This window comes from Maniola hyperantus, chromosome 18 (assembly GCF_902806685.2).
Source record: "Maniola hyperantus chromosome 18, iAphHyp1.2, whole genome shotgun sequence".
Lineage (NCBI taxonomy): Eukaryota > Metazoa > Arthropoda > Insecta > Lepidoptera > Nymphalidae > Maniola > Maniola hyperantus.
In genome coordinates this window covers 3,238,327-3,266,110 of record NC_048553.1, presented here as the reverse complement: position 1 = coordinate 3,266,110, position 27,784 = coordinate 3,238,327, and the positions used below count along the sequence as shown (strand labels likewise).

At 38.8% G+C, this 27,784-nt stretch overlaps 2 protein-coding genes across 2 annotated transcripts; one reads left to right on the top strand and one right to left on the bottom strand.

The window, feature by feature from the left end:
• The first annotated feature begins 1,241 nt into the window (after positions 1-1,241).
• LOC117990445 (uncharacterized) lies at positions 1,242-8,244 on the top strand. Its single transcript, XM_034977886.2, has 5 exons — positions 1,242-1,438; positions 2,307-2,442; positions 3,647-3,800; positions 6,626-6,812; positions 7,704-8,244. The coding sequence occupies exons 1-5, from the start codon at positions 1,368-1,370 to the stop codon at positions 7,861-7,863; spliced, it is 708 nt and encodes a 235-aa protein (XP_034833777.1). The 5' UTR covers positions 1,242-1,367; the 3' UTR covers positions 7,864-8,244.
• A 2,923-nt stretch (positions 8,245-11,167) lies between these two features.
• Positions 11,168-27,476, bottom strand: PpD3 (protein phosphatase D3). The gene is made up of 9 exons (XM_034977885.2): positions 27,267-27,476; positions 26,873-27,114; positions 24,415-24,562; positions 23,510-23,631; positions 21,563-21,833; positions 20,753-20,983; positions 19,131-19,350; positions 17,647-17,728; positions 11,168-14,914 (listed from the first exon to the last, which is right to left on the bottom strand). The coding sequence occupies exons 1-9, from the start codon at positions 27,358-27,360 to the stop codon at positions 14,852-14,854; spliced, it is 1,473 nt and encodes a 490-aa protein (XP_034833776.1). The 5' UTR covers positions 27,361-27,476; the 3' UTR covers positions 11,168-14,851.
• Positions 27,477-27,784: the final 308 nt, after the last annotated feature.

The following is a 27,784-nucleotide window of genomic DNA, read 5'->3' as shown; positions in this document are numbered from 1 at the left end:
GGTGTCGCAACAAGCTCAGGGAATAGGCGCAGGGCGCCTGAGCAGTTCGTACCTAATCATAGGGCCGTAGTATGTATGTGCGTGAAGAATCTTTTATGTTACATTTATTTAACCGGGTTTTCGGGAGAGTAGGCCTTTTTCGAGCATAGGCCTTATTTGTATCAAGTACCTTACTACAGACAGGCTCTGGCTCTGGATAAATCTGCTATAGTATAAAGTGAAGAAGTATGTATGTATATACTTTATTGCACCACAGAAACACAAATGACAGGTTACAAAAAGAAATCTTAATAAGTAGGTACAAAACGTAGAAGTGATGCCGTGCAGCTCATAGACACGTCAAAAAACTGTTTGCCCTAGTTGAAACAACTCAGTGGTTATTTTTCATAATCTGCCAGTAAATAAATTCCTAACTAACTATGCTTACATGGGCACTTCCACTGGTTAAATATTATTTATCTAGGTATCTCCTAGTGCAAACGATTTCCGGCTTGGAAGTAGGTAGGTACTTATAGTATGTTGTGTTGGCAATTTTTTTTAATACAAATTGTAAGCAAGCGGGTCACGTCATGATGTTAAGTAATTACGCCCATGAACAACTGCAGCACCAGAGGAACTGTTAATGCGTTGAGAGCTTTTCTAGAATTTGTTGACTCGGCCTTAGTTTAGTGGGAACTCCGTCAAACGGTTGGCTGTACAAAGTATCGTGGGACAGACCTTGTATTAAGATTTCTGTGCGTATGATACATGACAAACCGTGAAAGTAGAAACTGCAGAGACTGCATCATCACTTACCACCAGATACGCAGTCAAGGGCTAACTTGTAATGGAATAGAAAAAAGCAACTTCTCACATCATTGCCCGGATATAAAGGTGATAGACTAGACTTTTCTGCGATTCTCTAGATTTAGTTGAGCTGGTTAGTTTGGGATTATCCCCAATCTATATATATAAAAGAAAAAGCTGACTGACTGATCTATCAATGTACAGGTCAAACCACTGGATAGATCGGGCTGAAATTTGGTATGCAATAGCTATTATGACGTAGACATCCGCTAAGAAAAGATTTTTGAAAATTCAATCCCTAAAGAGGTAAAACAGGGATTTGAAATTTGTGTTGTCCACGCAAACGAAGTCGCGGGTATCAGGGTAATTTTTCAAAATAGATTCAAAACTGTCTCAAAAATCTTCCCGTTGCGATACCATCTCGACCATTCGCACCGTGACGGGTAAAAGTGGTGTTGTGTAATCAACATACGACAATAGTGTTTCCCCATACGATTGTTCCGAGCCAGGCTTCGGAACGATTTCTATAAAGTATTCATACGGACGCGGAATAGGGCAGTGACGTCTGTGATCTTGTCAAGATGGGTCCGAAGATAACTGCAGTAATACTAGTGATCGTGTGCTCGGGGTGCGCCATGGGAAATTACGATGGGTAAGACATTTACATCAATAGAATCTGCTGTGTCAATATAGGTAACAATCTTTTATGGTAAGTGGTCTGTGTGGTAAGCGAACAAGATATAGTTATACTCTATAATGATTTTTAAATGAGAGGGTAGAACCAAGACAAGTCGAAGGTGTTAGGGACTGGGTCTAGGTAATGTAACTGAACGAGGTCTCTGGCTGAAATTAGTCAGAAAAGTGTGTTGTTAGATTTTGTTGTTTACACACACTTATCTTACCAGTTAACTGTCTGTTATTTGATATGCAAGGCTGCAAAGTTGTTGCACGAGTATTTGTATTGAATCCAACCAAGTGAAGGCTAGCAGCAACCTGAGCGTAGCGAGGAATAATTCAAAGCGATAAAAATTTGCAGCCGTGCGAAACAAAACTTTTCATCTCACTGGGTAGTGGGTACAGCTATTATTTATCGAAACTAGCTGCTGTCCGCGACTTCGCCTGCTTGGATTTAGGTTTTAAAATCCCGTGGGAACTCTTTGATTTTTCGGGATAAAAAGTAGCCTATGTGACTCTCCAGATCGTTAAGACGGATAGGTACCCATGCAAAAAATCATGTCGATCCTTTGCTCCGTTGTGACGTGATTGAAGGACAAACCAACAAACAAACCCACTTTCGCATTTATAATATACTAGCTGATCCCCGCGGCTTCGCCCGCATGTATATAATATAGCCTATGTCACTCAGGAATAATGTAGCTTTCTACTGGTGAAAGAATTTTTAAAATCGGTTCAGTAGTTCCAAAGATTACCCCTTACAAACAAACTTAACGACATTACCTCTTTATATAATAGTATAGAATAGTGATTAATCGACCTCATTTAATTGTACTTCATACAAGGTTCCTGCCAAGCTCGTACCAGCACACGGAAGACCAGCTCGCACAGCCTTCAGCCAGAGCTGAGAAGAGCAGAGACGAGAGAGACAGCCAGCCTGACAGGACCCAGAGATTTGGCATTACGGACTATGGGAACACGGTTAGACATCCTTAATTACTACAACCTTATGCTCTCGACTTCGTCCGCGTGGACTGCACAAATTTCAAACCCCTATTTCACCCCCTGAACCGATGACCTGAAGAAGGTGATGGGGAGCGGATGGATGAGAAAGGCGGAGAACCATGTTTGGTGGCGCGCTCTTGGAAAGGCCTATGTCCAGCAGTAGACACAAACAGGCTGATGCATTGGGATAGGGTCCCTTAGGGATTGAATTTTCAAAAATCCTTTCTTTGCGGATGGCTACGTCTTAATAGCTATCTGCATGCCAATTTTCAGCCCGATCCGTCCAGTAGTTTGAGCTGTGCGTTGATCAGTCAGTCAGTCAGTCACCTTTTCATTTTAATTTTTATATATTTAGATTAGGGTGCATTTTCCGTCCTTCATGCGCGAGGCCGTACCGGGAATCGAACCCGACACTTAACCCGCAGCGGAGGGAGGTCAAAATAAGCACAGGTCATGATTTTTAGGGTTCCGAAACCGAAGGGTGCCATTAAACCCTCTGCTGTCTATCCGTCCGTCTGTCTGTATCCACAGAATACATGCTCTATCTTATGAACCGTATCTCCACATTGTGTATTATTTCCATTGCCGCTATAACGACAGATAATAAAAACCGGCCAAGTGCGAGTCAGGCTCGCGCAATGACGGTTCCGTACTACAGTCGTATTTTTTCGATATTTTACAGGATAATTCAAAACTATGATATATAAGAATAAATAAAAATCTGTTTTAGAATGTACAGTTGAAGACCTTTTATATGATACCCCACTTGATATAGTTATCTTACTTAGAAAATTGAAATTACTAATTATTAGTTTATGACCTTAATTTAATTTTTTGTGTGTGATGTAACCACAAATTCACAGTTTTCAGATTTTTCCCCTAAAGCCAGCTATAAGATCTACCTACCTGCCAAATTTCATGATTCTAGGTCAACGGGAAGTACCCTGTAGATTTTTTGACAGACAGACAGACAGACAACAAAGTGATCTTATAAGGGTTCCGTTTTTCCTTTTGTGGTACGGAACCCTAAAAATAGCAAATTGCAAATTTCAAAATGGCCGCCATGCATATAAAAGAAATAATTAAAAAGTACATAGGTAGGTATGTGCCATGTAGGACCCTTCTTGTGCGAATCCGACTCGCACTTGACCGGATCTTTTTGGATTTTATTTTTCTACAGGGTCCATACGGCAGCACTGCTCCCGGTCTCTATGGTCCAGTGAAAATAGATCTCGGCGGAGTGTTGTTGGGTTCTATTCTGGGCTTCGGCGCTGTCATCATCCTGCCTAAGATCATTCACGCCCTCTCTTACGGCTACGGGGGATATGGTCGCAGTATGTACCTATAACGCGTAAAATTTAACTCCGCACGCGCCATTTTAACTTTTTGTGTCAAGTTTCACGTAAAAGGTGCCTTAAACTAGCGGCACGCTATGATGGCCGGTTTGACGTTTGTCCGCTCATGAAGTTCCGTATTAATTGATAACGACTTTGAAGGAAATAATTGTATTACTTTATTGACGATAGTGATGTGCAGAGATTCATAAATTTTATCGAATGTAGTTTTAGGTTTAGGACTCAAAATTTATTTATTAAATTGATTTCTTAAATGTATACAAGTGTAGAAAAATCAGTTTGCACCATTTAAGGGGTGAATGTACTTGTGAATATGAACAATTTTCACTATGTGGACAAACCTCTGAAATCGCAAAAAAATATCAATAAATTTTTAAAAATGGAATCTAATACGATCGTCACATAGGATCGCTGGCTAGCACAACTACTACCTCCGGCAAACTCGCGTCAATGCTCAATGCAAAACAAAGCAGTTTCGAATTGACGTTGCTTCGAAAAGTATAAACTGTCAGTGCAATGCGATTGTGATATAGTTTTGACCTGGCTTTGGATTTCAAATATTGATACTGCATTACTGTTGACCCTTGCTCGTTAATTTGGACTCTGTTCAAGCCCTTTGTTGTGGATTTCGTCGATATGACCGAACGTACGCAGAGAACTGTTCTAAATAGTCAGACACGTGAGTTCCTAATACGCCTTCGTAACTATTTCGATCGTGAAGCTCAAAATGGAGGGCCAATTTTACCTATAACGTCAGTGGTTGAACGCGTAGCTGATGCGCTTAATATTGGACAACGAACTGTTAGACGGATAACTAAAAAAAAATATGGCGAGACTGGCACAGAAGAAAATAAACTTCACACACCAAAAAAGAGAAAACGAGCAAAACCAGTCGTAGGCATCGATAGCTTTGATGCCGATGCTATCCGAAGACATGTTTACGGCTACTATTTACAGAAGGAGTATCCAACAAGAAAAAAGTTGGTGCATTCACTGAAGGAAGCTGGATTATTCTTCGGTGGGGAAAGTTCTTTAACGAAGATTTTGAAGACCATTGGATTTCGATACAAAAAATGTAACAAACGCAAAATATTGATGGAAAGATTTGATATAGCGATGGCAAGGTATACTTTTTTACGGCAAGTGAAAGAAATCAAAAATTGGCAAAATGTTGTGTTCTTGGATGAAACATGGCTTAATGCTAACCATACTGTAGGCCGTTCTTGGAACGATGACACAGCAGCATCTACTTCCAAAGTTCCTGTAGGAAAAGGATCGCGACTTATAATTTGTCACGCCGGAACCATCAACGGGTTTGTCGAAGGTTCTCTCATGGCTTTTGCGTCAAAAACCACTGGAGACTATCATGAAGACATGAATGGAGAAAAGTTTACTGAATGGTTTACCTCAATGTTGTGTAGCCTCCCTGAACCATCTATTATAATTATGGACAACGCCCCATACCACTCGATGCAAATTGACAAGCCACCTGCCCAATCCCAAAAGAAAGCTGATATCGTCGCATGGCTTCGTAAAAATGGCGTAGATGCAAACATGAATATGTTAAAAGCGGAATTAGTACGTCTTTTAAAAGAAAACAAACCAACCAAGATCCGATACGTCATTGACGAAATAGCATTAGAACATGGGCACAGAGTTATACGGTTACCGCCTTACCATTGTGAGTATAATGCGATTGAGTTGGTGTGGGCTCAAATTAAGGGATATGCTGCAAGACACAATACAGAACCCCCATTTACCACAAAAAAAATGCTAAAATTATTAGAAGAAGCTTGTGAACATGTGACTAAAGGAGACTGGGAAAAGGTTGTGAATAGAACTGTTAAATTAATAAGGGAAGATTATGAAAGAGATGTGAAAATAGATAATATTATAGAAAACGAACATATAATTATTAATGTATGTGATGATAGCAGTGACGACAGTGAAAATAGTAGTATGGACGAATCTGATTAATTATGGCCTTTTGTGGCACCTTTTTCGGTATCTTTTGTATTCATATGTTTCTTGTGTGCATATAAAGTATGTATATTCATTTTCGTTCAAATATTCAGTTCGTTCAAATAAATTAAATAAACATATACATTTTTGTTTTATTAAACCTATTTAATCAGGTACAAAAACAAAACTTAATTGTTTTTTGTTCGAGAATAAATTGACATTCCACATCACTATTGTAATGTGTCAAACCGGCCATCATAGCGTGCCGCTAGTGTAGTCCTTATTTTAAAGGTGACCCGTACTTTTGACATGACAGTTGAGTAGTTAAAATGGCGCGTGAAGAGTCATTTTGTACGGACTTATACCTAGTTACTTCTTTGTAATATTTAACTAGTAGATTACCTACCTATGTATCAAGAAACAACAAAAAACAACAAACAATAATTTTGTAGGAGTGTCGAACTTTATTTAAAATTTATAGCCTAGCGCTTGGCTGCAATCAGACTTGCTGGCAAGTGATGATGCAGCCTAAGATGGAGCGCGCTTGTCTAGAAGATGCCCATTAAGTCTTGACTTTAAGGTACCTATAATAAATAGGAGGGAAAAACTGATGCCAGAAGTGCGTTCCATATCCTAGAAGTTCGCCTAGCTAAACCTAAACTGCCACGCGTTAGTTTCGAAAGAATAGTCGACTCCGGTCCGAACATTTATAGCCTTCGACGTATGATGAAATGTGAAAAAAAAAACTCTTGCTTGAAAGCTGGTATTCATAGTAGACCTTGGCTAGACGTTATAAGCTGCGTGAGGCACCGTCTTAATCTTCGTAATATTTTTGTCCACAGGCGTTGAAACAGATTTTAGCTCAGTATCGGACATGGTAAATCGATTCGACGAGGTACTGACTCGGTACAACGTCGATTCGTCGTCATGCATGCAACGACTCGCATGCTCTTACGTGCAACTAGCCAATGAGAACATGCTGACTGGCAACGCGACAGACTTCGATGCGTTGCTTACTAACCTATCCAGGTTCGAGATTTTAACTGTTTTTTAGCGAAGCGAATGTGGATTTCATATACTTGGGCAAAAAGCTTGCCCTACCATACTAGCATAGAGAAGGTTATGTATGAATGAATGATGAACGAAGGTGGATGTTATACAAAAACCGGCCAAGTGCGAATCAAGCTCGGGCACCGAGGGCTCCGTACTATAGCCGTATTTTGTCGTAATTTTGCACGATAAATCAAAAACTATTATGCATAAAAATAAATAAAAATCTGTTTTAGAATGTTCAGGCAAAGCTCTTTCATATGATACCCCACTTGCTATAGGAATCTTAGGTACTTTATAAGTTGAAAATACTAATTATTATTTGTTCAAAACACTTTTTAATTATTTTTTTGTGATGTGACCACAAAATCACGGTTTTCAGATTTTCCCCCTAATGTCTGCTGTAAGACCTACCTACCTGCCAAATTTCATGATTCTAGGTCAACGGGAAGTAGGTACCTGTAGATTTATTGACAGACAGACAACAAAGTGATCCTATAGGGCTTCCGTTTTTCCTTTTGAGGTACGGAACCCTAAAAAGCTTCGAATAAAATTAAAGGCATAATGAAATAATCTTGAAATAAAAGACTATAATAAATAAGTAAATATTATGATCGACTGGTGAATGAATGATGAATGAACGAAATACCTTTGAAATAAATGAAATGCTGGTAGGTATCGTCTCACCTATTGTCCGTTCACTTGATGCGTGAGTAATATGTTGGCACGATTGCAAATCATACAATAATACACCCTAAGTTCTTAGCAATAAAGCAAACAAAGCAATGGTGCCAATATAATTATGCACGTGTCAAGTAACGATGAACGGACAATATAATAATGCGTCTCTCTTACTTATTTTTTTTGCAGTAATTCCTTAGTCCGGCGTATGCTGGATGGTACATCCATATACGAAGCGATGTCGACTGGGCGCTCTCTGGACGCAGACTGTCAGCAAATCTACCCAAAATGCAAGCTGGATAGAAAAACTGTGGTCAAAATGATCACGCAACTTGTACCTTCCTCCTAATCTAAGAAAATATAATTTAAATAAAAATATTACGCTATTCAAATGCTAATTAATAGGCATGTCTTGACACCCAAATTCTTAACTTTACTCACAAATTCATTAATTAATGTTGATAGCAACGAAGTTGTGAGTGAAGTTAGCAGGAGGCGCAAAATCACGCCTGCTATAATAGCATTTAATTTGGGTACTAGATCAAATCAAGGACAGTTAATGTAAAAATGATAGATAAAATATCATATATATTAAAAGTGTTGAAGCTTATTCGGCAATATACTAAATTGACAGAAGTAAAAATGACATCTACCGTATTTGTAGAAATTGTTGTTTAGAAGGATAGGTCTAAGAGTTTTTGTACAAGCGAATTAGAAATAGTAACAAATTAAGGGCTTTAAAATATTTTAAGCGTTTTTTAAAGTCTTCAGAAGATTTGTACCTTCTACAGTAATAAAATCGAAGAAAAATAAAATGATTTGGTATAATTTTAATATCCACCTAACTAATACAAAAACACCCAGTTCCTTACTAATAAAAATGTAAGAAAAACAGCACGTTTGTGACATTTGTCATAATATTAATTAATGTGTTTAAGCCATGAATAAGAAGTATTTGTATTTTTATTAGTAAGTCTTAATATAGAAGGAAACAATATAGGTAAAATAATACGATAACCAAGGTAAGGCAATAAATGAAATAATTTTTACAAATTTAACAATTTTATTATTTTTAAGTCAACACCAAACCCTATCTACATCTGATATGCTCGGCAACTCAATACTCGACGTATTTTATATTCTCTTATTATTTCATGTTTCCAATTTCCAATCTATGTTGTTTTCCACTATTGAATTCCCGATATACAGTTATATTATGGTGAATACAGATACTAATTGTCGTGATTAGAATGAATGAGCTAATTTATTAATAAATGTAAATAAATAATTAATGCTCTTGAGCATTATATTTGACAGCTTTATTTTGGTGCATCTACACGTTTGCACTGTAGTGGTTTGGTACTTGAATTTATCTGAAACTTTCACATAGACTAATTTTGCAACACCAAAATAAAGGTACAGGGGTTTGAGTATTGAACGAAAGTAAGCCTCAATTTAAAACGGAATTTTACTATGGTCTTGTGCCCTCGTTTCTTCATAATATATCTTTTAAATGTCTGGTTATGTAATTGATAAAGCAGGCATATTGTTATATGGCATTATTCATTTTTTTTTTAGTTTTCTATGACAAGTTAGCACTCGACTGCAATTTCAGTTGATATCTGACGATGCAAATGAAAATGGAACGTATTATATAGGTAACTAATATATGAAGCGCCAGTTGGATTTGCCACAATAGAGAAATTCCGCCTTAAATACGTTATCAGTCAATGATTGCCTGTAATTCAGAAGTATTCAGAAATAAAATCAACGCAATCTTTATTTTATATCAGCGCTGACTGTTATATTTCTTACACAAAGTATTTATAGGTGAATCAAGATAAAGAAAATCATGCGTATTATATTAAGGCGGTAGATAGAGCAAAGAAAGCTATCTGCCAAAAATGACATTGTTTTCTTTAACTTGATACACCTGTATATAATATACAGTACGTTCACGTAAGTTGTCAGGAAAAAAATAAAACTGCAGCACCTTCTGACCTTTTGGTGGCCTATCAACGTAAAACCTGTCTAAGAACCTACTAGGAGGTGGCAACTATGTAACACAAAAAATAAAATTGACCCAGCTGTTGTGCAGTTTCAACATACGTGACGCAAATTGTATTTTATTTCTTTTGTCAAAGTATATTTTTGAAACAATCATTGACGTAAGTAAAAACACTAAAATCTATCGTGCACCATTAAGCATTCACCATCTTGACTTATTTAATACCTGACTATTGCGTAAGTATAAGCCTTGTTCACACGGATGCTTTTCTACCGCGCGTTAAAAATACTTGAATGAAACAATCCAAAATAGATACAACTCTTTCCTCGAGAAAAATGAAACATTGCGTTAAATTTAGAAAGGGACTGATAACAAGATAAATAGATGTGTAAAATACGTCTATTGTAGTTGTAACCCTTCACTAACGCTTTTTCAACACATAATATTAGAAAAGGATCCATGCGAATGAGGGCTTACAGTATTATTGTAACTATACAGCTAATTTCACGAATATTGTTCTAAATTCGTATTACTTATTGCGTTTCACTATTTATACTTATGTTAGAATGAGTACGGAATACAAGCGTATTGTTCTTTAATTACAACAACAGAACATTTTGAGCACATTTTTTTATGTATTCAAAGACGTAAAGTTCTTCGGGCTTTAATGTAATTACATAAATGGCAAGTAATTATTATCCGTATTTAAGCAACCCTGACGTGCGAGCATATTTCATAACTGATTGTCACTTTGTATTTTGTTCATTCTATACAGCTTCTGCGTATCTTGCTTATGCTACCAAGGCAGTTTTGTTAAGAAGGCTAAGGGTGAAAAGACTTATTACGCGGGTATTTATAGTGTGATTCTGGACATACTACATTATTTGACTTCACAAGCAAGTTTGAAATAGACCCTTGAAAGTTTATAATGCTTTGGTCTTATCTGAGAATAAAAACTTCTGTGAAAGGATAAAGTTATGTCATAAAATATGGTATAAACCATATTGGTAAGAATATGGTATGGTATCAACTATATTGGAAAGAAATGGTAACTAAGTAATAAGAAATGTGCCCAAATAAAAAATATATTATGCTAATCGTCTGGCATAAATAAAAAATACGGGGTTCTTGAATTTATCTAGAGCCTTATTATTACTAAGGTATTTTAATATCTAAAATTAAAATACCTTAGTAATAATAAGGCTCTATTTAATATATAAAAGGAAAAGGTGACTGACTGACTGATCTATCAACGCACAGCTCAAACTACTGGACGGATCGGGCTGAAATTTGGCATGCAGATAGCTATTATGACGTAGGTATCCACTAAGGAAGGATTTTTGAAAATTCAACCCCTAAGAGGGTGAAATAGGGGTTTGAAAGTGTAGTCCACGCGGACGAAGTCGCGAGCATAAACTAGTTGTTTCAATAAGAGCACATAGCCAAATACTGTTTTAAATGTCTGTGAAGGTGATGATCGCATAATATTACTTATCTCAGGAGCAGAAAAAACAGTGTGATATAAATTGTTCAGCGTCAAATACCATAAAATATCGCCACAGTAAAAATGCATTAAATAAATGATATGAACTCCAGTACATAAAATAAGTGAATTCTCAAATATACTTACGAAAAAAAGAATTAATAAAATTTCAACAGTTTATTGCAACATAAAAAATATATAAGACTAAGTAAAGTAATGGCAACACTAGAACCTAAATACAGAATAAAAATGCATGAAATTACAGATTAAAAGAAGGATTTATATACTGTAGAAAGTTATTCTATTTTAACCGTCACTTAACATTCAGTCATTATTTTAGATCTTTCCAGCATACAGTGCGACAAGGCTCTCTTGGCACTTGAATGACATTGACAAGGGGGCGCTGTTGGAGAACACAGGCTTAGAATATTCAAACAAGAACAAAGAGGACACTTGACGGCAACGTTTGTTCCGATTTTCGCCACGTACCAAGATAACCTTGTCGCACTGTAATATTTGTAAAACCACAGAGTATTGTTTTCTAGTGTTTCGCCAGCAACCATAGATATACAATAATATTATCTACATAGTTCGCTAGATATGCGATTGCCGACGTGTTTTTGAAGCAACTTGAAGGCAACAGTGACCGTCATGTGACCTATGAGCGTACTCCGCTAATAAAGATCCACACTGCCTATTTATCCCGAGAGGTGGCGCATAAGCGAACCGCATGCGAATAGAGGTAAGGTCCTTTTCATGAAAGAAGTCCCCCAGACGCAGCGCTGTACTCGCGTGACATAATGTTGCCATGAGTAAAAAACTTTTGTTGGCATTGTAAACAATCTTTAAAATGCACTAAGCTAGTTAAAAACTCACAAAAATCTACCACAACAATCAAACTTGATAACATCGAATAACGACAACATGGCCGACCAGTCAAATTTAGTTCTAAAAACCACCGCGGGACTTCTTTCATGACAAGGTCGCATATCATCTGTGGATCCGGCTATACCGAGCTGTCAAACGCCATAGTTTTAATTGTACTAGCTTCCAGGAATAATCTTTAAATAATTCACGAAACAATCGGATACTGTATCGATTTTAACGATTCTTAGCAAAGCTGACAAACAAACAAAACAACTGATTTCACATTGGCTGGATGTCTTGTGGCGCCCTCTGAGATCAGTTTTGCCTGTGGATCCCCATTGGTGAGACATTTGTCAGATAAAATTTAAATGGCCCTTTTGCACTCATTTTGACGGATTCGTATAAACACGAATCAAATGAGCGCACAAGCTCATTCTGTACATTCTGTATGACGGTCACTTCGAATCGTATTTTTACGAACCGAATACGAATGAGTGCACAAACGCCCTTACGCGTTGTGATAAGTCCTATAAGTGCGAGTGAGCGCGCAATATGCCCCGTTGGGCTCACTCGTTTTATGACCCAAACTGCAGACACATTCCTATAGATAAGTTTCAAACACACTGGTATGTAAACATGGAAAATATGAAAACTATAATCCAATAAATAAGACTACCTGTCCACTGGTGCGGAGAAAAGAGGAGCGGAGCTGTGCAAATATTGATCAATATAATTGGGTATTTGACTACATCAAAAATAAATTATTACTCAGAGATTATTAAATAGAGGGTCTTCCAAAATACGTAAAATCCACGTCCATTGTCAGTTTTAAGTGTAATATCCATTTTAAATTATGGATTAAACTAAAAAAAGCACGTCAAATGATTGTGACGTCACATTTCAGTATTTCATAGAATTTCGCATACTAAGCGCGCTTTTTGACGTTTGATAAAAGTTACTGATTTGACTAGTTGTCAAATACCGTATTGCATTAAAACTCTCGTTCTACTTCAGTGGACAAGGGTTTGCGGACTAGTTAACAAAATCATACATTTTAACGCGAGATGAGAAACATAGCAGTGAGGCAGAGCAGGGAAGCGAAGCGAGGAAGCATGACTCATAGCAACCTAGCTCCGCGTATAGAAAAACACAGTCCGCAACTCCGTTCCGCATTACTTTCTCACTCCACTACGCTACCTAGTTCCGCGTCTATGGACAGATACAGTTCGCAACTCCGCTCCGCATTACTTTCTCGCTCCACTCCGCTACCTAGTTTCGCGTCTATGGACAGATACAGTTCGCAACTCCGCTCCGCATTACTTTCTCTCTCCGCTCCGCTACCTAGCTCCGCACCAGTGGACATGCAGCCTAAAACTGGACAAGTTTAAATCGCTTGCATATTTTTATTAATCAATTATTATTTATTCAGTAGGTAACCTTATACCAATTATTATGTAACTATCAAAGGCGATACTTTTTTGGAAAACAGTTTTCCGTTTATGGAAATGATTTAATCTGGAATAGAGTACTACAGTAGTAGAGCTGTCTAATGGCCGGAATTAACAATCAATCTATCTCTAATCACTACCCATATTATAAATACAAAAGTGTGTTTGTTTGTTGGTTTGTCCTTCAATCACGTCGCAACGGAGCAACGGATCAATGTGATTTTTTGCGTGGGTATAGTCAAAGACCTGGAGAGAGACATAGGCTACCTTTTATCCCGGAAAATAAAGAGTTCCCACGGGATTGTCAAAAACCGAATTCCACGACGACGAAGTCGCGGTAAATTAATCAACAACGTTGTTATCTGTAAGAAATGGTATGATTTTGACCAATAACAACGTTGCTAAGTAATATTTCGACAGATTATAGATTATTTAGAGACTGATTATTTATTGATTTCAGCCATAAGACATCGTTTTTTTAACAAAAGGGATGCATTAATAACGTACATGTTTCGCTGTCGCTCTATACTACAGTACGCGACACATCGAGATGGCAATCGTGGTACGAGGCGGGGGGTCGCCCCGCACACCCGCACGTCACCTGCGCTCGCCCGCATCCGGTTAACGCGGGGGCTGTGCCCACCCCGATTGCCATCTGGACCTGTCGCGTACTATACTTTCATTATAGCTTCGTGCGGGTGACAGATCCATAAGATAGGATCATTAATTAATTCGACATCTCTTCATATATTATGTAGTTATTTTACATTGAAATACACAAAAGCTGATTTTAATTGACTTGCATGACCAGTTAAATATTGTCTACAAATAGCCACGATATGTGTTTCCTACCAATTATAACCCGGGTACCTTTAAAACAAGAGGCATCGTCTAGGTAAACGCGTCCCATCTTAGGCCACATCATCACTTTTCATCAGGTGGAATTATGGTCAAGCGTTTGCCTATAATGAATTTAAAAAATAAATTGTCGCCATCTGACTTATTAAATCGAAATAAAAAGTGCCAAGCAATCTAAAATTTAAATCGAAGCTTGCAAATGATAATTTACAGTACCCGACAGGAAAAATTGTACATCGACCTTTAGAAAGAGAAGTTTCGTAGAGCGTTGCCTGTCGTTGAGGCCGACAAAACATCAAATAGGTGTGAGTGACAGAGACAACCCTGCCCTGCAGCCCTGAAGCCGAAATCCCCTTCTAAAGGTACTACCGAATCAAACGATTCTTTTCCCGGGTGTTAATCGATACCTAATACCAGACCATGAGAATCGTTAATCGATATTTGTTGAAAACATATTTGTGATTGGTAAGCGCCCACTGATGTTTTCGTCTCTATCATTTGTATGGGATTGCGTAACAGAGACCGCTGTCACCCGCACCAAGCTACAACAAAAAAACTATAGTCTCAGTCATAACTCAACTTCTGGAAGTTATAGGTGTTCTGATTGGCGGTTGGGTCGGATTTACTCGTAAAAGAGATCCGAGTCGGGGCTGGCCGACATGTTGGGCTCGTATCATTGACAGAGCATGCTCAGGAATGAGTTCGCGTAGGCCATAGGTTTGACGTCCGGGTGAGGCTGGAAAGAAATATTTAAAATGAAAATTTACCGGTTTAAAAAAAAAAGAATATAAGCTATGTCAAATGACTAATATTCCCCTTTCCTCTCCAACTAAGCGTCAGTCTTGTGCTAGGAGTAGGTACAATAGTGTGTAGAGGTGCAACCTCTACCGTTACTTGGCTGGCAGCTATTAGGAAAACTTCGCAGCTGCCACACAACAATATTCAAATTTGGAACGCAGTGGGGAATCCTCCTGGTCACGCACGTTACAAGATTCCACATTCCCTATCATCCGCTCGTCACGTCAACATCTTCTACCATTGTATTATATAAAGCTCGCGAGCCCGTCTGTATTGTATATAACATATCAATTGTAAAGTGTAAAATAAACATCACTATATGTAGCTGGTTCTTCATTACATCAACCCTTCAGCTACATAATTGGTGACTCCCGAGCTCAAGAACACGCAGCCGCATTATTGAGGAACACATCAGCCACATTGGGTACCTGCGTCTACGGTCGAGCCTGCACACTGCTCCCGTACATCTCCGGCGTGCAAGCAACTCAACGCAACAAGCAACGACGTGCGGCCACATTAGCTGCACCCTCTGAACGCGAAAGCTACGAGTTACGACTGCGACTCGACATGGACGCCACAGATGGTGTCCCTCGTGGACGCAATCCAGTTAACTCGACGCGGCACGCTACGCAACCTACCCTGTCCTACATCGCTGACCACAACACAACCTCCTGAACCCGACGCGAGGTTCATACGTGCATGCCTTGTGAGTACATATCCAAGGCGCCCTGAGGAGGGATCCAGGTTTTATAAGGACATTATTTCTTCTGTGCTGAAAAACAATTTCTAACAATAATATTTGTGACATTGCATTTTGTTTTGTGAAAATTATTTTTGAGTGACGTATTTTTTTAATTTTCAAATTCAGTGAAAAAGAAAATTAACATTCCATGAACAATATAGACAATAAGTGACGTCTCATCATCTCATTTTAAAAAGGGAATTTTTTATAGACGTTTTACTTTTTTAGAACAATTTTATTTAGTTATATTGTCATGTCATAATTGCCATTGTATTTTGTAAAATTTTCCTGTCATAACAATTTAAATTTCAGCAATTTATAAAGAAACAGTATTACACGTATGAAGAGGACTAATCTCTCCGTTCCATGGTTCCATTCACAACAAACTCCTACGGACCATGCCACAATTCGTAAGGTTTTCAGCAAAGCTTCCTCCGTGCATTGCGGATCATCTTTTATTTCAAAGTGAAGCAGCTTTTGTGGAGTGCTGTATAGCCTCCGCACACATGTTCCTGTAGTACACTGGGCAGCCTAAGACACGATGTCACTCGTTCGTAAGTCCTTCGACCTTTTCACTTTTCCAGGTTCACTGAGTTTATCGCGCTCAGAACCTCTCTTCAGGTCTGTGTGGACGCGAGTTTGCCAAGGTTCGACGTGAAGAAGATTTGCTCATCATGCGTCTCTTCCGTCATCAACCTTTTTGCACTCCGAACGCTTCATTTATTGTAATTATTTTTTTCCGTGTCACTTAGGCATACAGGTCCACTGCTTATTTCTCTGGTCTTAAGTACTGCCTCCCAGTCATTGTGTACACAATGACCTGAGGTATTACACCATTACCAGATACTGCTACAGAAGACTCAACATTGAGGCAACTTTCAATCCTATTTGCCTTCTCATTTTTATCAATACATGTTCTACTTTTAGGGTTCTTTTCCTTCATTCTTATGTATATAATTCTTGCCTTACTTAATATTTCTTTTTTTTTTCTGTTTCTCACTCCGTAGGGGGGTGATGTAGAGGTGCAACCTCTACCGTTACTTGGCTGGCAGCTATTAGGAAAACTTCGCAGCTGCCACACAACAATATTCAAATTTGGAACGCAGTGGGGAATCCTCCTGGTCACGCACGTTACAAGATTCCACATTCCCTATCATCCGCTCGTCACGTCAACATCTTCTACCATTGTATTATATAAAGCTCGCGAGCCCGTCTGTATTGTACATAACATATCAATTGTAAAGTGTAAAATAAACATCACTATATGTAGCTGGTTCTTCATTACATCAACCCTTCAGCTACAAGTGCAACGGGCGGGGTTTGAACCGTCGACCTTTCGGTTTTCAGTCCACTCCTTTACCGGTTGAGCTATTGAGGCTCTAGCCATGGTTTACTAGCCATGATCATCATCATCATCATGATCAACGCTGCCGGCCCATTACTGAGTACGGGTCTCCTCTCAGAGTGAGGGTTTAGACCATATTAGTTTGCCATGGTGGCCCAATGCGGATTGGCAGACTTCACACACCTTTGAGAAAATAGAGCACTCTCAGGCATGCAGGGTTCCTCACGATGTTTTCCTTCACCGTTAAAGCAAGTGATACTTAATTTCTTAAAAACGCACGTAACTCTGAAAAGTTAGAGGTGCATGCCCAGGATCGAACCCCCGACCTCTCGAAAAGAAGGCGGACGTCTTAGCCACTAGGCTATCACCGCTTTTTACTACCCATGATAGATGGCTTGAATCCTAGTGAGTGGTGGAGGTGGACTTTTTTCTAAAAATATGAAAATCGAAACTCCGATTATGTTCACGATAGCTCCTCAAACAAACCTAATCTTTCAAAGCTCCGGAGTTATACCAAAACCGGAATTCCGGAGCTCAAACCCTAGAGGGAATAAGCTAGTTAATTTATAAAAACGATACTTACCACAGCTTCGTAACATTTGAAGTTGGGTTTAAGATCCTTCCCATTCATTGTGATGAAAGCACCTAGGTTGCCCATTGTGTCACTGTAAGAATAAAATACAATGGTACTGATTCTGAGTACACTTAAATTTTAGAGTATTCGCACCCTCTTCTTACTAATGTAATATGAAAAGCACAGACACAGTTTGACAGTTTAAATTTAATTTTTTACACAGTCGCACAATAATTCGCACAGTCGCGAGCCTATTGTTTAAATTTGTAGCGTGCACTAAAATTTAGAGTCTTTAAATCTAAATTTCATGTTCCGTCCTTTTTTAGCAATATTAAAAAGAAAAAGATGCAGATACTTTAAATTTAGTTTAGAGAGAGACTAGAGAATCAGCGCCATTGATTAACTTTTGTTAATATCTTACTACTTAACTATTGATTTTGGCCATTAGTTTACTTTAAGAGTTTGTGTCTTACAGAGTTAGCCACAATAGTACTGATCCTGATCGCTGATAGCAACTGAATTTTAGAGTATTTACATCCTTTTCATTGGTTTTACCTTGGTAACAATCTTACCAATATGTAAAAGAAAACCCGGCCAAGTGCGAGTCAGACTCGCGCACTGAGGGTTCCGTACCGCAGTCGTATTTTTTCGACAATTTGCACGACAAATCAAAAACTATTATGCATAAGAATAAATAAAAATCTGTATTAAAATGTACAGGTAAAGCCCTTTCATAAGATACCCCACTTTGTATAGTAATCTTAATTTAAAAGTTGAAAATACTAATTATTCGTTCAAAACACATTTAATTTATTTTTTGTGATGTGACCACAAATTAACGTGATAGTTTTTTCCCCTAATGCCAGCTATAAGACCCACCTTCCTGCTAAAGTTCATGATTCTAGGTCAACGGGAAGTACCCTGTAGGTTTCTTGATAAACAGACAGACAGACAGACAGACAACAAAGTGATCCTGTAAGGGTTCCGTTTTTCCTTTTGAGGTACGGAACCCTAAAAATGACAGATAACGTAATTTAATTTAGAACTGTCATCTTAATTTAATTTGAATTTAGTTTAGAGAAGAACATCAGAATCAACGCCAATATTTTTGTGAAGTCTTTTACCAATATGTTTTTAGTCAGTTTGACGACCTCCCTGGCGCAGTGGTGAGCGCTGTGGTCTTATTAGTGGGAGGTCCCGGGTTCGATTCCTGGCAGGGGTTTGGAATTTTATAATTTCTAAATTTCTGGTCTGGTCTGGTGGGAGGCTTCGGCCGTGGCTAGTTACCACCCTACCGGCAAAGCCGTGCCGCCAAGCGATATAGCGTTCCGGTACGATGCCGTGTAGAAACCAAAGGGGTATGGGTTTAATAAAAACTGCCATACCCCTTCCAGGTTAGCCCGCTATCATCTTAGACTGCATCATCACTTACCATCAGGTGAGATTGCAGTCAAGGGCTAACTTGTATCTAAATAAAAAAAAAAGTCACTTACCAGTAATTGGGCGCGGAGAACACAGTAATACATTTCCCGTCGTGCGCGATTTCGTAGCCCTCGTTCTTGACTTCGTGGCTGCGGATGATATAGTCCAGCCCGTTCTTCTGCAGGAAGTTGGCGGTCACGTCGGGGCCGAACTGACACCCGACGCCGCGCTTCGACGGCGCCCGACCCACCATGAACTGGGGGTCTGACCAGAGAAGCTCGCACATGATGCCTGAAAAAAAATTTAACTTATTTATGAAGGTTTTAGAATAGTACTAATATTTTAGCGTTTAAACTACCGTGAGTGATTTCCATTGTAAATACTATCTGTCCCGGCTTACTCACGTGTGTAGTCGACGTTAGCCCGACTACACAACCGCGGCGCGTGCGCGGACGGACTCCCTTGAAAAAGGACCCCGGATGGGTTCGAAACTAGTCGGGCTAACGTCGACTACACACGAGAGTAAGCCGGGACAGATAGTATTTATAATAGTACTAATATTATGTGCACCTCTGTCGCGTGATTTTACTAAGGCATGACAGTCATATGTGCAGCTCTGGCGCGTTATTTTACTAAGGCATGACAGTCATATGTGCAGCTCTGGCGCGTTATTTTACTAAGGCATGACAGTCATATGTGCAGCTCTGGCGCGTTATTTTACTAAGGCATGACAGTCATATGTGCAGCTCTGGCGCGTTATTTTACTAAGGCATGACAGTCATATTATGTGCACCTCTGGCGCGTTATTTTACCAAGGCATGACAGTCATATGTGCAGCTCTGGCGCGTTATTTTACCAAGGCATGACAGTCATAATATGTGCAGCTCTGGCGCGTTATTTTACTAAGGCATGACAGTCATATTATGTGCACCTCTGGCGCGTTATTTTACCAAGGCATGACAGTAATATTATGTGCACCTCTGGCGCGTTATTTTACCAAGGCATGACAGTAATATTATGTGCACCTCTGGCGCGTTATTTTACCAAGGCATGACAGTAATATTATGTGCACCTCTGGCGCGTTATTTTACCAAGGCATGACAGTAATATTATGTGCACCTCTGGCGCGTTATTTTACCAAGGCATGACAGTAATATTATGTGCACCTCTGGCGCGTTATTTTACTAAGGCATGACAGTCATATGTGCAGCTCTGGCGCGTTATTTTACCAAGGCATGACAGTAATATTATGTGCACCTCTGGCGCGTTATTTTACTAAGGCATGACAGTCTGGTGCCTTATTATGGCATTCGTAATAAGCGCCTCTAGCGCAAACTTGTATTGCTGGTGTAGAGAGCAAGTTTTAACAAGACAGACAGGCACCAATTCTAAGCACAACCTAATTTTAGAGTATTCGCGCCCTCTTCTTACTATTCTAATATGAAAAGGACAGAAGCAGTTTGACATTTCTAAATTTAATTTTTAGATGGTAAAACCCGTGATTTTAGCACGCACTCGCGAACCTACCGTTTAAATTTGTATTGTGCACTAAAATTTAGAGTCTAAATGTGAAAGTCATGTTCCGTTCCTTTTTTAGCATTAGTAAAAAGAAAAGGATGCAGATACTCTAAATTTAGTTTAGAGAGAGACTAGAGAATCGGGGCCAATATGTATAAAGCATAGTATCACTTACCATCCTCGGGCGGCTGTTTGTTTCTGTCCACCATACGTATATCGTCCAGGGTGACGTCGTCCTTGGAGAAGAGGCCGCCGTGCATTACCAGCACGCGGCCGTTGATGCAGTGCGCAAGAGGCAGCCAGTTGTACACCTCCGTGAACAGGTCAGCCATTTGTGATGTATACTTAGACGTTACTTCGCCTCGGAAGCCGTACATTCGGTTCATGTCTAGGGTTTCGTGGTTGCCTGCAAGATAAAACAGTTTTGTGGCGCGCGGATGATACAGCCATTCCGCCTGCTATTAAATAGGTATCCATCATCCTCAACCGATAGACGTCCACTGCTGGACATAGGTCTCTTGTAGGGACTTCCACACGCCACGGTCTTGCGCCGCCTGAATGTCGTTCGTCCACCTAATGGGGGGTCTTCCAACACTGCGTCTTCCGGTGCGAGGTCGCCATTCCAGCACCTTGGGACCCCAACGTCTATCGGTTTTACGAACCGATGGCAATGTTTAAATAGGTATGCACATATATAATGCCTACCCTGATTTCAAACACTGCCATACTCATCCACATACAATTTTTGGAAATGGCTAATTAAACCAGATACATATACTTTACATTAACTGAATCAAACGTTTTTAAAATTTTTGTCTGTCTGTCTGTTTGAACGGGCTAAGAAATGGCTATTAAACCAGATACATATACTTTACCTTAACTGAATCAGACGTTTTTAAAATTTTTGTCTGTCTGTCTGTTTGAACGGGCTAATCTTCGGAACGGCTGAACGTAGTATAGAATATAGATAACCAACAGAACTTACCTCGTGACATATAAAAGTGATCCGGATACAGCAACTTAAAACTGAAGAGTGTGAAGATACATTCCACACTGAAAGACCCTCGATCCACAAAATCTCCGTTGAACAGATATGGATTCGTTTCAGAGGGTAAGCCGTTCAGTTCAAATATGTTCATAAGGTCATAGAACTGACCGTGTATGTCCCCACATACTGTGAACTTCTTGATATCTGCCACTTTGATGTCTACTAGAGATGGTTGTTTTTGGAGATACGCTTTTACGTCTATTAGAATCTGAAATATGTAAATTTAGTTTTAGTTTTTGACAACCTCCCTGGCATAGTGGTAAGCACTGTGGTCTTGTGGGAGGTCCCAGGTTCGATTGCTGCAGGGGTTTGGAATTTTATGATTTCTAAATTTCTGGTCTGGTCTGGACGGAGGCTTCGGCCGTGGCTAGTGTAGAAACCAAAGGGACATGGGTTTAATAAAAACTGCCATACCCCTTTCAGATTAGTCCGCTTCCATCTTAGACTGCATCATCACTTACCCCCAGGTGCAGTCAAGGGCTAATTCGTGTCTGAATCCATACTAATATTATAAATGCGAAAGTGTGTCTGTCTGTCTGCTAGCTTTTCACGGCCCATCCGTTCAACCGATTTTGACAAAATTTGGTACAGAGATAGCTTGCATCCCGGGGATGGACATAGGCTACTTTCTATCCCGGAAAATCAGAGAGTTCCCATGGGATTTTTAAAACCTAAATCCACGCGGACGAAGTCACGGGCATCAGCTAGTAAAAAATAAATAAAAAACCTACCACTATTACAAATATGAGGGTGTTTCTTTTTGTTTGTCCTTCAATCACGTCGCAACAGTGCAACAGACCAACATGACTTTTTGCTATTACGTAGATAAAGACTCGGAAAATTAAATAGTTCCCACGGGATTTCTACGAACCTAAACCCACGCGGACAAAGTTGCGACTAGCGATCATTTATTTTATCGTTAAAAAAAAAGCTTTACAATATTTGAAGAAGTAGGTAATGACTTTACAAAACTTTGTTGGTGTGAACAAAAGTTATAATATTATGTATAGTTTTTTATTTTTTATTTTTTTATTTTTTTTTATTCAGATACAAGTTAGCCCTTGACTGCAATCTCACCTGGTGGTAAGTGATGATGCAGTCTAAGATGATAGCGGGCTAACCTGGAAGGGGTATGGCAGTTTTTATTAAACCCATACCCCTTTGGTTTCTACACGGCATCGTACCGGAACGCTAAATCGCTTGGCGGCACGGCTTTGCCGGTAGGGTGGTAACTAGCCACGGCCGAAGCCTCCCACCAGACCAGACCAGAAATTTATAAATTATAAAATTCCAAACCCCTGCCAGGAATCGAACCCGGGACCTCCCACTATTAAGACCACAGCGCTCACCACTGCGCCAGGGAGGTCGTCAAAAGGAGGTAGTACCGCGGCAAGTCGAGATAGCAATCATATCACTGAAGGAGGCCGCGGAGCGAGAACGAGAGCTGGACGCTGACGCCCACCCGCTCCGCAGAAGAAGATAGGGGAGGAGAAGGAGACAGTATGCTCACCTTCTCCCGCCCTAGGCATTGGGAGTAAACTTGTGCCGGTCCAACGCCAGGATGTCTCAGTCGCGATATCAGGGATCCTGAGACGTCTTACACTTGACGCGTACGGTACCGCTGGGTTTTTTAATGGGTATGCTGAAGGCGGTTAAAAAAAACACCGAGTGAGTCCCATATACCCGCCCTTGTGCGGCATGCCTAATAGCATTTTTACCAGTGGAAAAAAAAAAGAAAGGTCGAGATAGCAATCGGGGTGGGGACGCCCCGCACACCCCCTGCGTTAACCCAGTGCGGGCGAGCGTGGGGTGATGTGCGGGTGTGCGGGGCGCCCCCCCACCTCATGCCCCGATTGGCATCTCGACCTATCGTCTATAACTTACTTTATATGCATATTTTTTGTGTAACCTCTTCTCTTCCTTATAGTATTCCATCAGTTCTGTGACAAACTTTAGTGTTACTTTCCCATCCTCCAGACTTGGCCCCTCATATTCGTCTTCAATTGCTGTTTATGGACAAAAATGCAAGTCAGTACTGTTAATAAAAAGCATATTACACAATTGAAGATTATCTAAATGATAAAAGAGCGTGGATTTGACCTGCAGCTCGTTCCAGCAACGCACAAGACTGAAAATACTTTTGTATACATGGCATAATCTTGTACCTATATCAAATATTTGAAAGGAGCAACCGCCGAGTTTCTTGCTGGTTCTTCTCGGTAGGAAAGGCATTCCGAACCAGTTGTAGATGCATCCTATTCGAAAGTACTTGTAACTTTTACTTTACCTTTAACTTTTACTATTTGAATAAAAAGGTTTTTATTTTATTTTATTTTAATGCAGTGTAGAAACAATAATGTTCTGCCCTTCTTTAGCAGTATTAAAAAGAAAAAGATGCAGATACTCTGCGGGACGAAGTTGCGGGCATCTGAGTATATAAAAGGAAAAGCTGACTGATCTATCAAAACACAGCTAAAACTACTGCACGGATCGGGCTGAAATGTGGCACCACTAAGACAGATTCTTGAATATTCAACCCCTAAGTAGGTAAAATAGGGGTTTGAAAGGAGGATGGCAAGCTCCGATATAGTTTCAGACCTAGACTTGAGGCCCACATTCACGAATCAAACTTTTGAAACTTGTTCTACTTACCAGACTAACAAAAAGGGTTATCAAATTAAGTTTTATAGTCTCATAACGACAGTGGGGACGACGACGTGATGTTTAATGAGCTAACTGTTTACAACTGAAAGACGGCGCTACCGACGTGTTCATAGTTATTTTCTTACTCATAGCATCCAGGTTAATAGTGTCAGCAATGTTGACTTCCTTCTTGTCTACGGAGATGGCTTTTTCAAACGCTATTTTCTTCACTATCTTGTTGCATTCATTGTATTTCATTTTCGCATCTTGATCATTTGGCCTAACTTTGGTTACCTGAAATTTTATAATTTGTTGATACTTAATAAAGAATAATAGTCGTAGCACTGTTTCTGCTAAATGCAATGGAATAAAGTTTTGTTTAGGCAGAAGGATTTAAATGCTTTTTCAAGTATAAGAAAAAGATAAAGATAAAATAAGGACATCAGCTGCTCGATTACGGTAGAATGACAGCTACAATGTCACGATCGCAATAATCTCTGATTGGTTGACGCTGGCTTACTATTGGCTACAATGCATTGTGGCAACAAGAATCGCACAAATTCAGCCAATCACAAGAATTGTTGTTGTAATAATGATTGATGCAGGTGTTACGAAATCGACCTACTATCGCACATAGGTTAAGATTTGGTTTCTTTAATTAATTTCATTCCCTAATAATAATATTATAAGTATTAATTTAGGACTTAGGTACCTAAAACACACTGGCTAATTTTGTTGTACACAATCCCTAAACTAAAATGACAGGCAAAAAGTATTGCTTTCCTTTTCATTATGCTCCCCATGGAAAAGGACAGCACTAGATTTGAGCCTGTTAATTAAAGTTTAGTTTAAAGACAGTATACAACAGAATTAGCCACGTTGACATAGTAATTAGAGGGTGTAAATTGTAGCTACGTATATATTCGCAGTAAGCACATTAGCAAACATAAATAATTAGCTGATGCCCGCGACTTCACACAACACACTTTCGCATTTATAATGAGGGTACTGATTAAAAATTAGCTTTTGTTATGGTAAAGGCGAAAGTGAGTGTCTTTCTCCTTTTTAAGTATAATTTACTTAACTTATTTTGACAGAATTAGGTAGTGAGATAGCTTGCATCCAAGGGGCTACGTTTATCACGGAAAATAAGAGTTCCCACTGGACTTTTAAAAAACCCTTAATCTACATACACAAAGTCACTAGCATCATCTAGTCTATACATAATATAATATATAAAAGGAAAAGCTGACTGACTGACTGACTGATCTATCAATGCACAGCTCAAACTACTGCACAGATCAGGCTGAAATTTTGCAGGCAGATAGCTATTTGTAGGAGATAGACATCTGTTAAGAAAGGATTTTTGAAAATTCAACCGCTAACAGTGTAAAATAGGGGTTTGAAATTTGTGAAGTCCACGCGTATAAAGTTGCAGAATTAAGCTAGTACAAAATAAGCCAGAAACAAATTATTTCTTTTATCAGTCTTCTATTTTGATCAAATAAGTTAAGATTAGATAATTATTAAACATACAGTATAGAATATGTAGGTTTGTTACACATTTTAGGTTCACATTATGTTATGTATATGTATAGTCAAGAATTTTGTGGAATATACAATTATTATCCTCAAACATTTCCTGAATGATCATGCTATTAAGCACATTTGTTTCAATGCTATCTACTTAATTATGCACTTCTAACGTGCCTAAACACATTAAAAAAAAACAAAAAAAAAACAATTGGCAACAAACAACATCATCCAAAGAGTATATAATAACTACAATGCTTTCTATATGACCTTTTAGTATGAAGTTGGTTTTGAGGGAATGTTAAACAGTATTTTTACTTGTCTGAATTTATCTGGCACTCTTACTAAAGATTAAACGCAAATATTATTATTAATGCTGTTTTTTTTATTCGTGAGATAGGCTTGCGCTCAATAATGCTTAATAAAAAACAACGATAAAGTCAACGGTTGCAGCACGCTTGCCTGAAATATCCTATTCACCCTTGTTTGGAAGGTATTTTCAGCAGGAAAACCATTTTGAATTGGTGGTAGATTCATTTGACTTGTCAAATGTCTTTCATAAATTACTTAAGAGAAGTTTCTAACTCTTGTACTTTCATCAACTAACGGAGGAAGTTTGAGCAAAACAAGTAGTCCAATCTGAAGTTGCAGCATGATGGTTTGTGCAGGGCATAGAGTTAAGGTTGCTCCTTAGGAGTAAACACAAGCCTGGCTGAGATCTGTGTACAGTATGTGGTAGAAACTAATGTACATCTGCCTTTCATCCGAAATGTCATTCTAAGAATAGGCTTTGTAGAGCGTTGTCTCTGTCACTCATACCTATATGACATTTTGTCGGTCTCAACGATAGGGACAGGGCTCCACAAATCTACTACCTCCTTCTAAAGGTTGATGTAAGTATAATGTATCAGCCAGACGTAAGGGTTGTGATTTTTACACTGTATCAAAGGTCTGTAAATTGACTCAAGTGTGCTTTATATAGCATATGCATCGTGTAGAATAGAATGCAACCGTTTTGTACGTTTACATCTTTATGCCATGTTTATGACTGGTAATTTTTTTAATACTTACGTATTCAAAATCCTTAAGCGCTAACTTGTACTTCCCTAAAGACATATACGACGCTGCTCGCCTGTAATACGCCTTTGTATAGGATTTATCTAAATCAATCGACATCGATGCATCACTTAGTGCATAACCAAAATTCTCCAGTCTTAAATTGGATATACTCCTATTTGCGTAGTAAACCGCATTTTTTGGGTTCTTCTCTATTGCTTTAGTATATAATTCAATTGCACGATCGTAGTTTTGTTCTGAAATAGGTTATTAACCAATTAAGTTATTAATTATTCAAAAACACTTAGCCTTTATGCTTTTAATGTAGAAATATCACCGAAGAATTGTTCGAAACTCTTTAAAATGAAATTAACAGGCGATTTAGGTAGTAATTAGAGGGAAAACTCACTTTTAAAATATTCATTTGCTTCATTTTTTAATTTCTCTGCTTCATCGATATCTTCTTGGGATATCGTGCCGGGTACCTCTTCGCTTCCAGCCATGGCTTCGAGACTTACGACAGTGTAAATTAAAACTGAATTAAAAGCTTATTCATAAGACAAAAATGTGATTTTCTCACATCCATTTACTTGCTATCCGCAAATGATTAGTGAATTGATGAATTTCATTCAAATTGATGGATTGATGAATGAACGATTTTCTGAATGACATGACATATAATGTTGCTATCTAATATAAATGGTAGGTTTGATTTTCTACCATTGTTGTCTATGCTTTAATCGATTCATTGTTGAAAAATGAGAATCGATTCCAAATTAATAATAATATAGACCTAAAACATTCTGTGAAAATTTTAACTCTCTACCGTACAAATAATTATTATTTACCACATAACAATGCTCTCTACGTATTACAGTTCACGAAATAGGTACAGCTCGCTGAAAGACAGACAGAGAATTCGGATGG

What these genes read in the sequence shown, in the direction of transcription:
- LOC117990445 (XM_034977886.2), top strand. Translation starts at nt 1,368, where the DNA reads ATGGGTCCGAAGATAACTGCAGTAATACTAGTGATCGTGTGCTCGGGG. An exon ending in TTACGGACTATGGGAACACG is followed by an intron (nt 2,443 to 3,646) that starts GTTAGACATCCT and finishes ATTTTTCTACAG; the next exon opens with GGTCCATACGGCAGCACTGC. An exon ending in TTGCTTACTAACCTATCCAG is followed by an intron (nt 6,813 to 7,703) that starts GTTCGAGATTTT and finishes TTTTTTTTGCAG; the next exon opens with TAATTCCTTAGTCCGGCGTA.
- PpD3 (XM_034977885.2), bottom strand. Translation starts at nt 27,360, where the DNA reads ATGGCTGGAAGCGAAGAGGTACCCGGCACGATATCCCAAGAAGATATC. An exon ending in TATTAACCTGGATGCTATGA is followed by an intron (nt 23,632 to 24,414) that starts GTAAGAAAATAA and finishes GTCCATAAACAG; the next exon opens with CAATTGAAGACGAATATGAG. An exon ending in TCACTTTTATATGTCACGAG is followed by an intron (nt 20,984 to 21,562) that starts GTAAGTTCTGTT and finishes TTTATCTTGCAG; the next exon opens with GCAACCACGAAACCCTAGAC.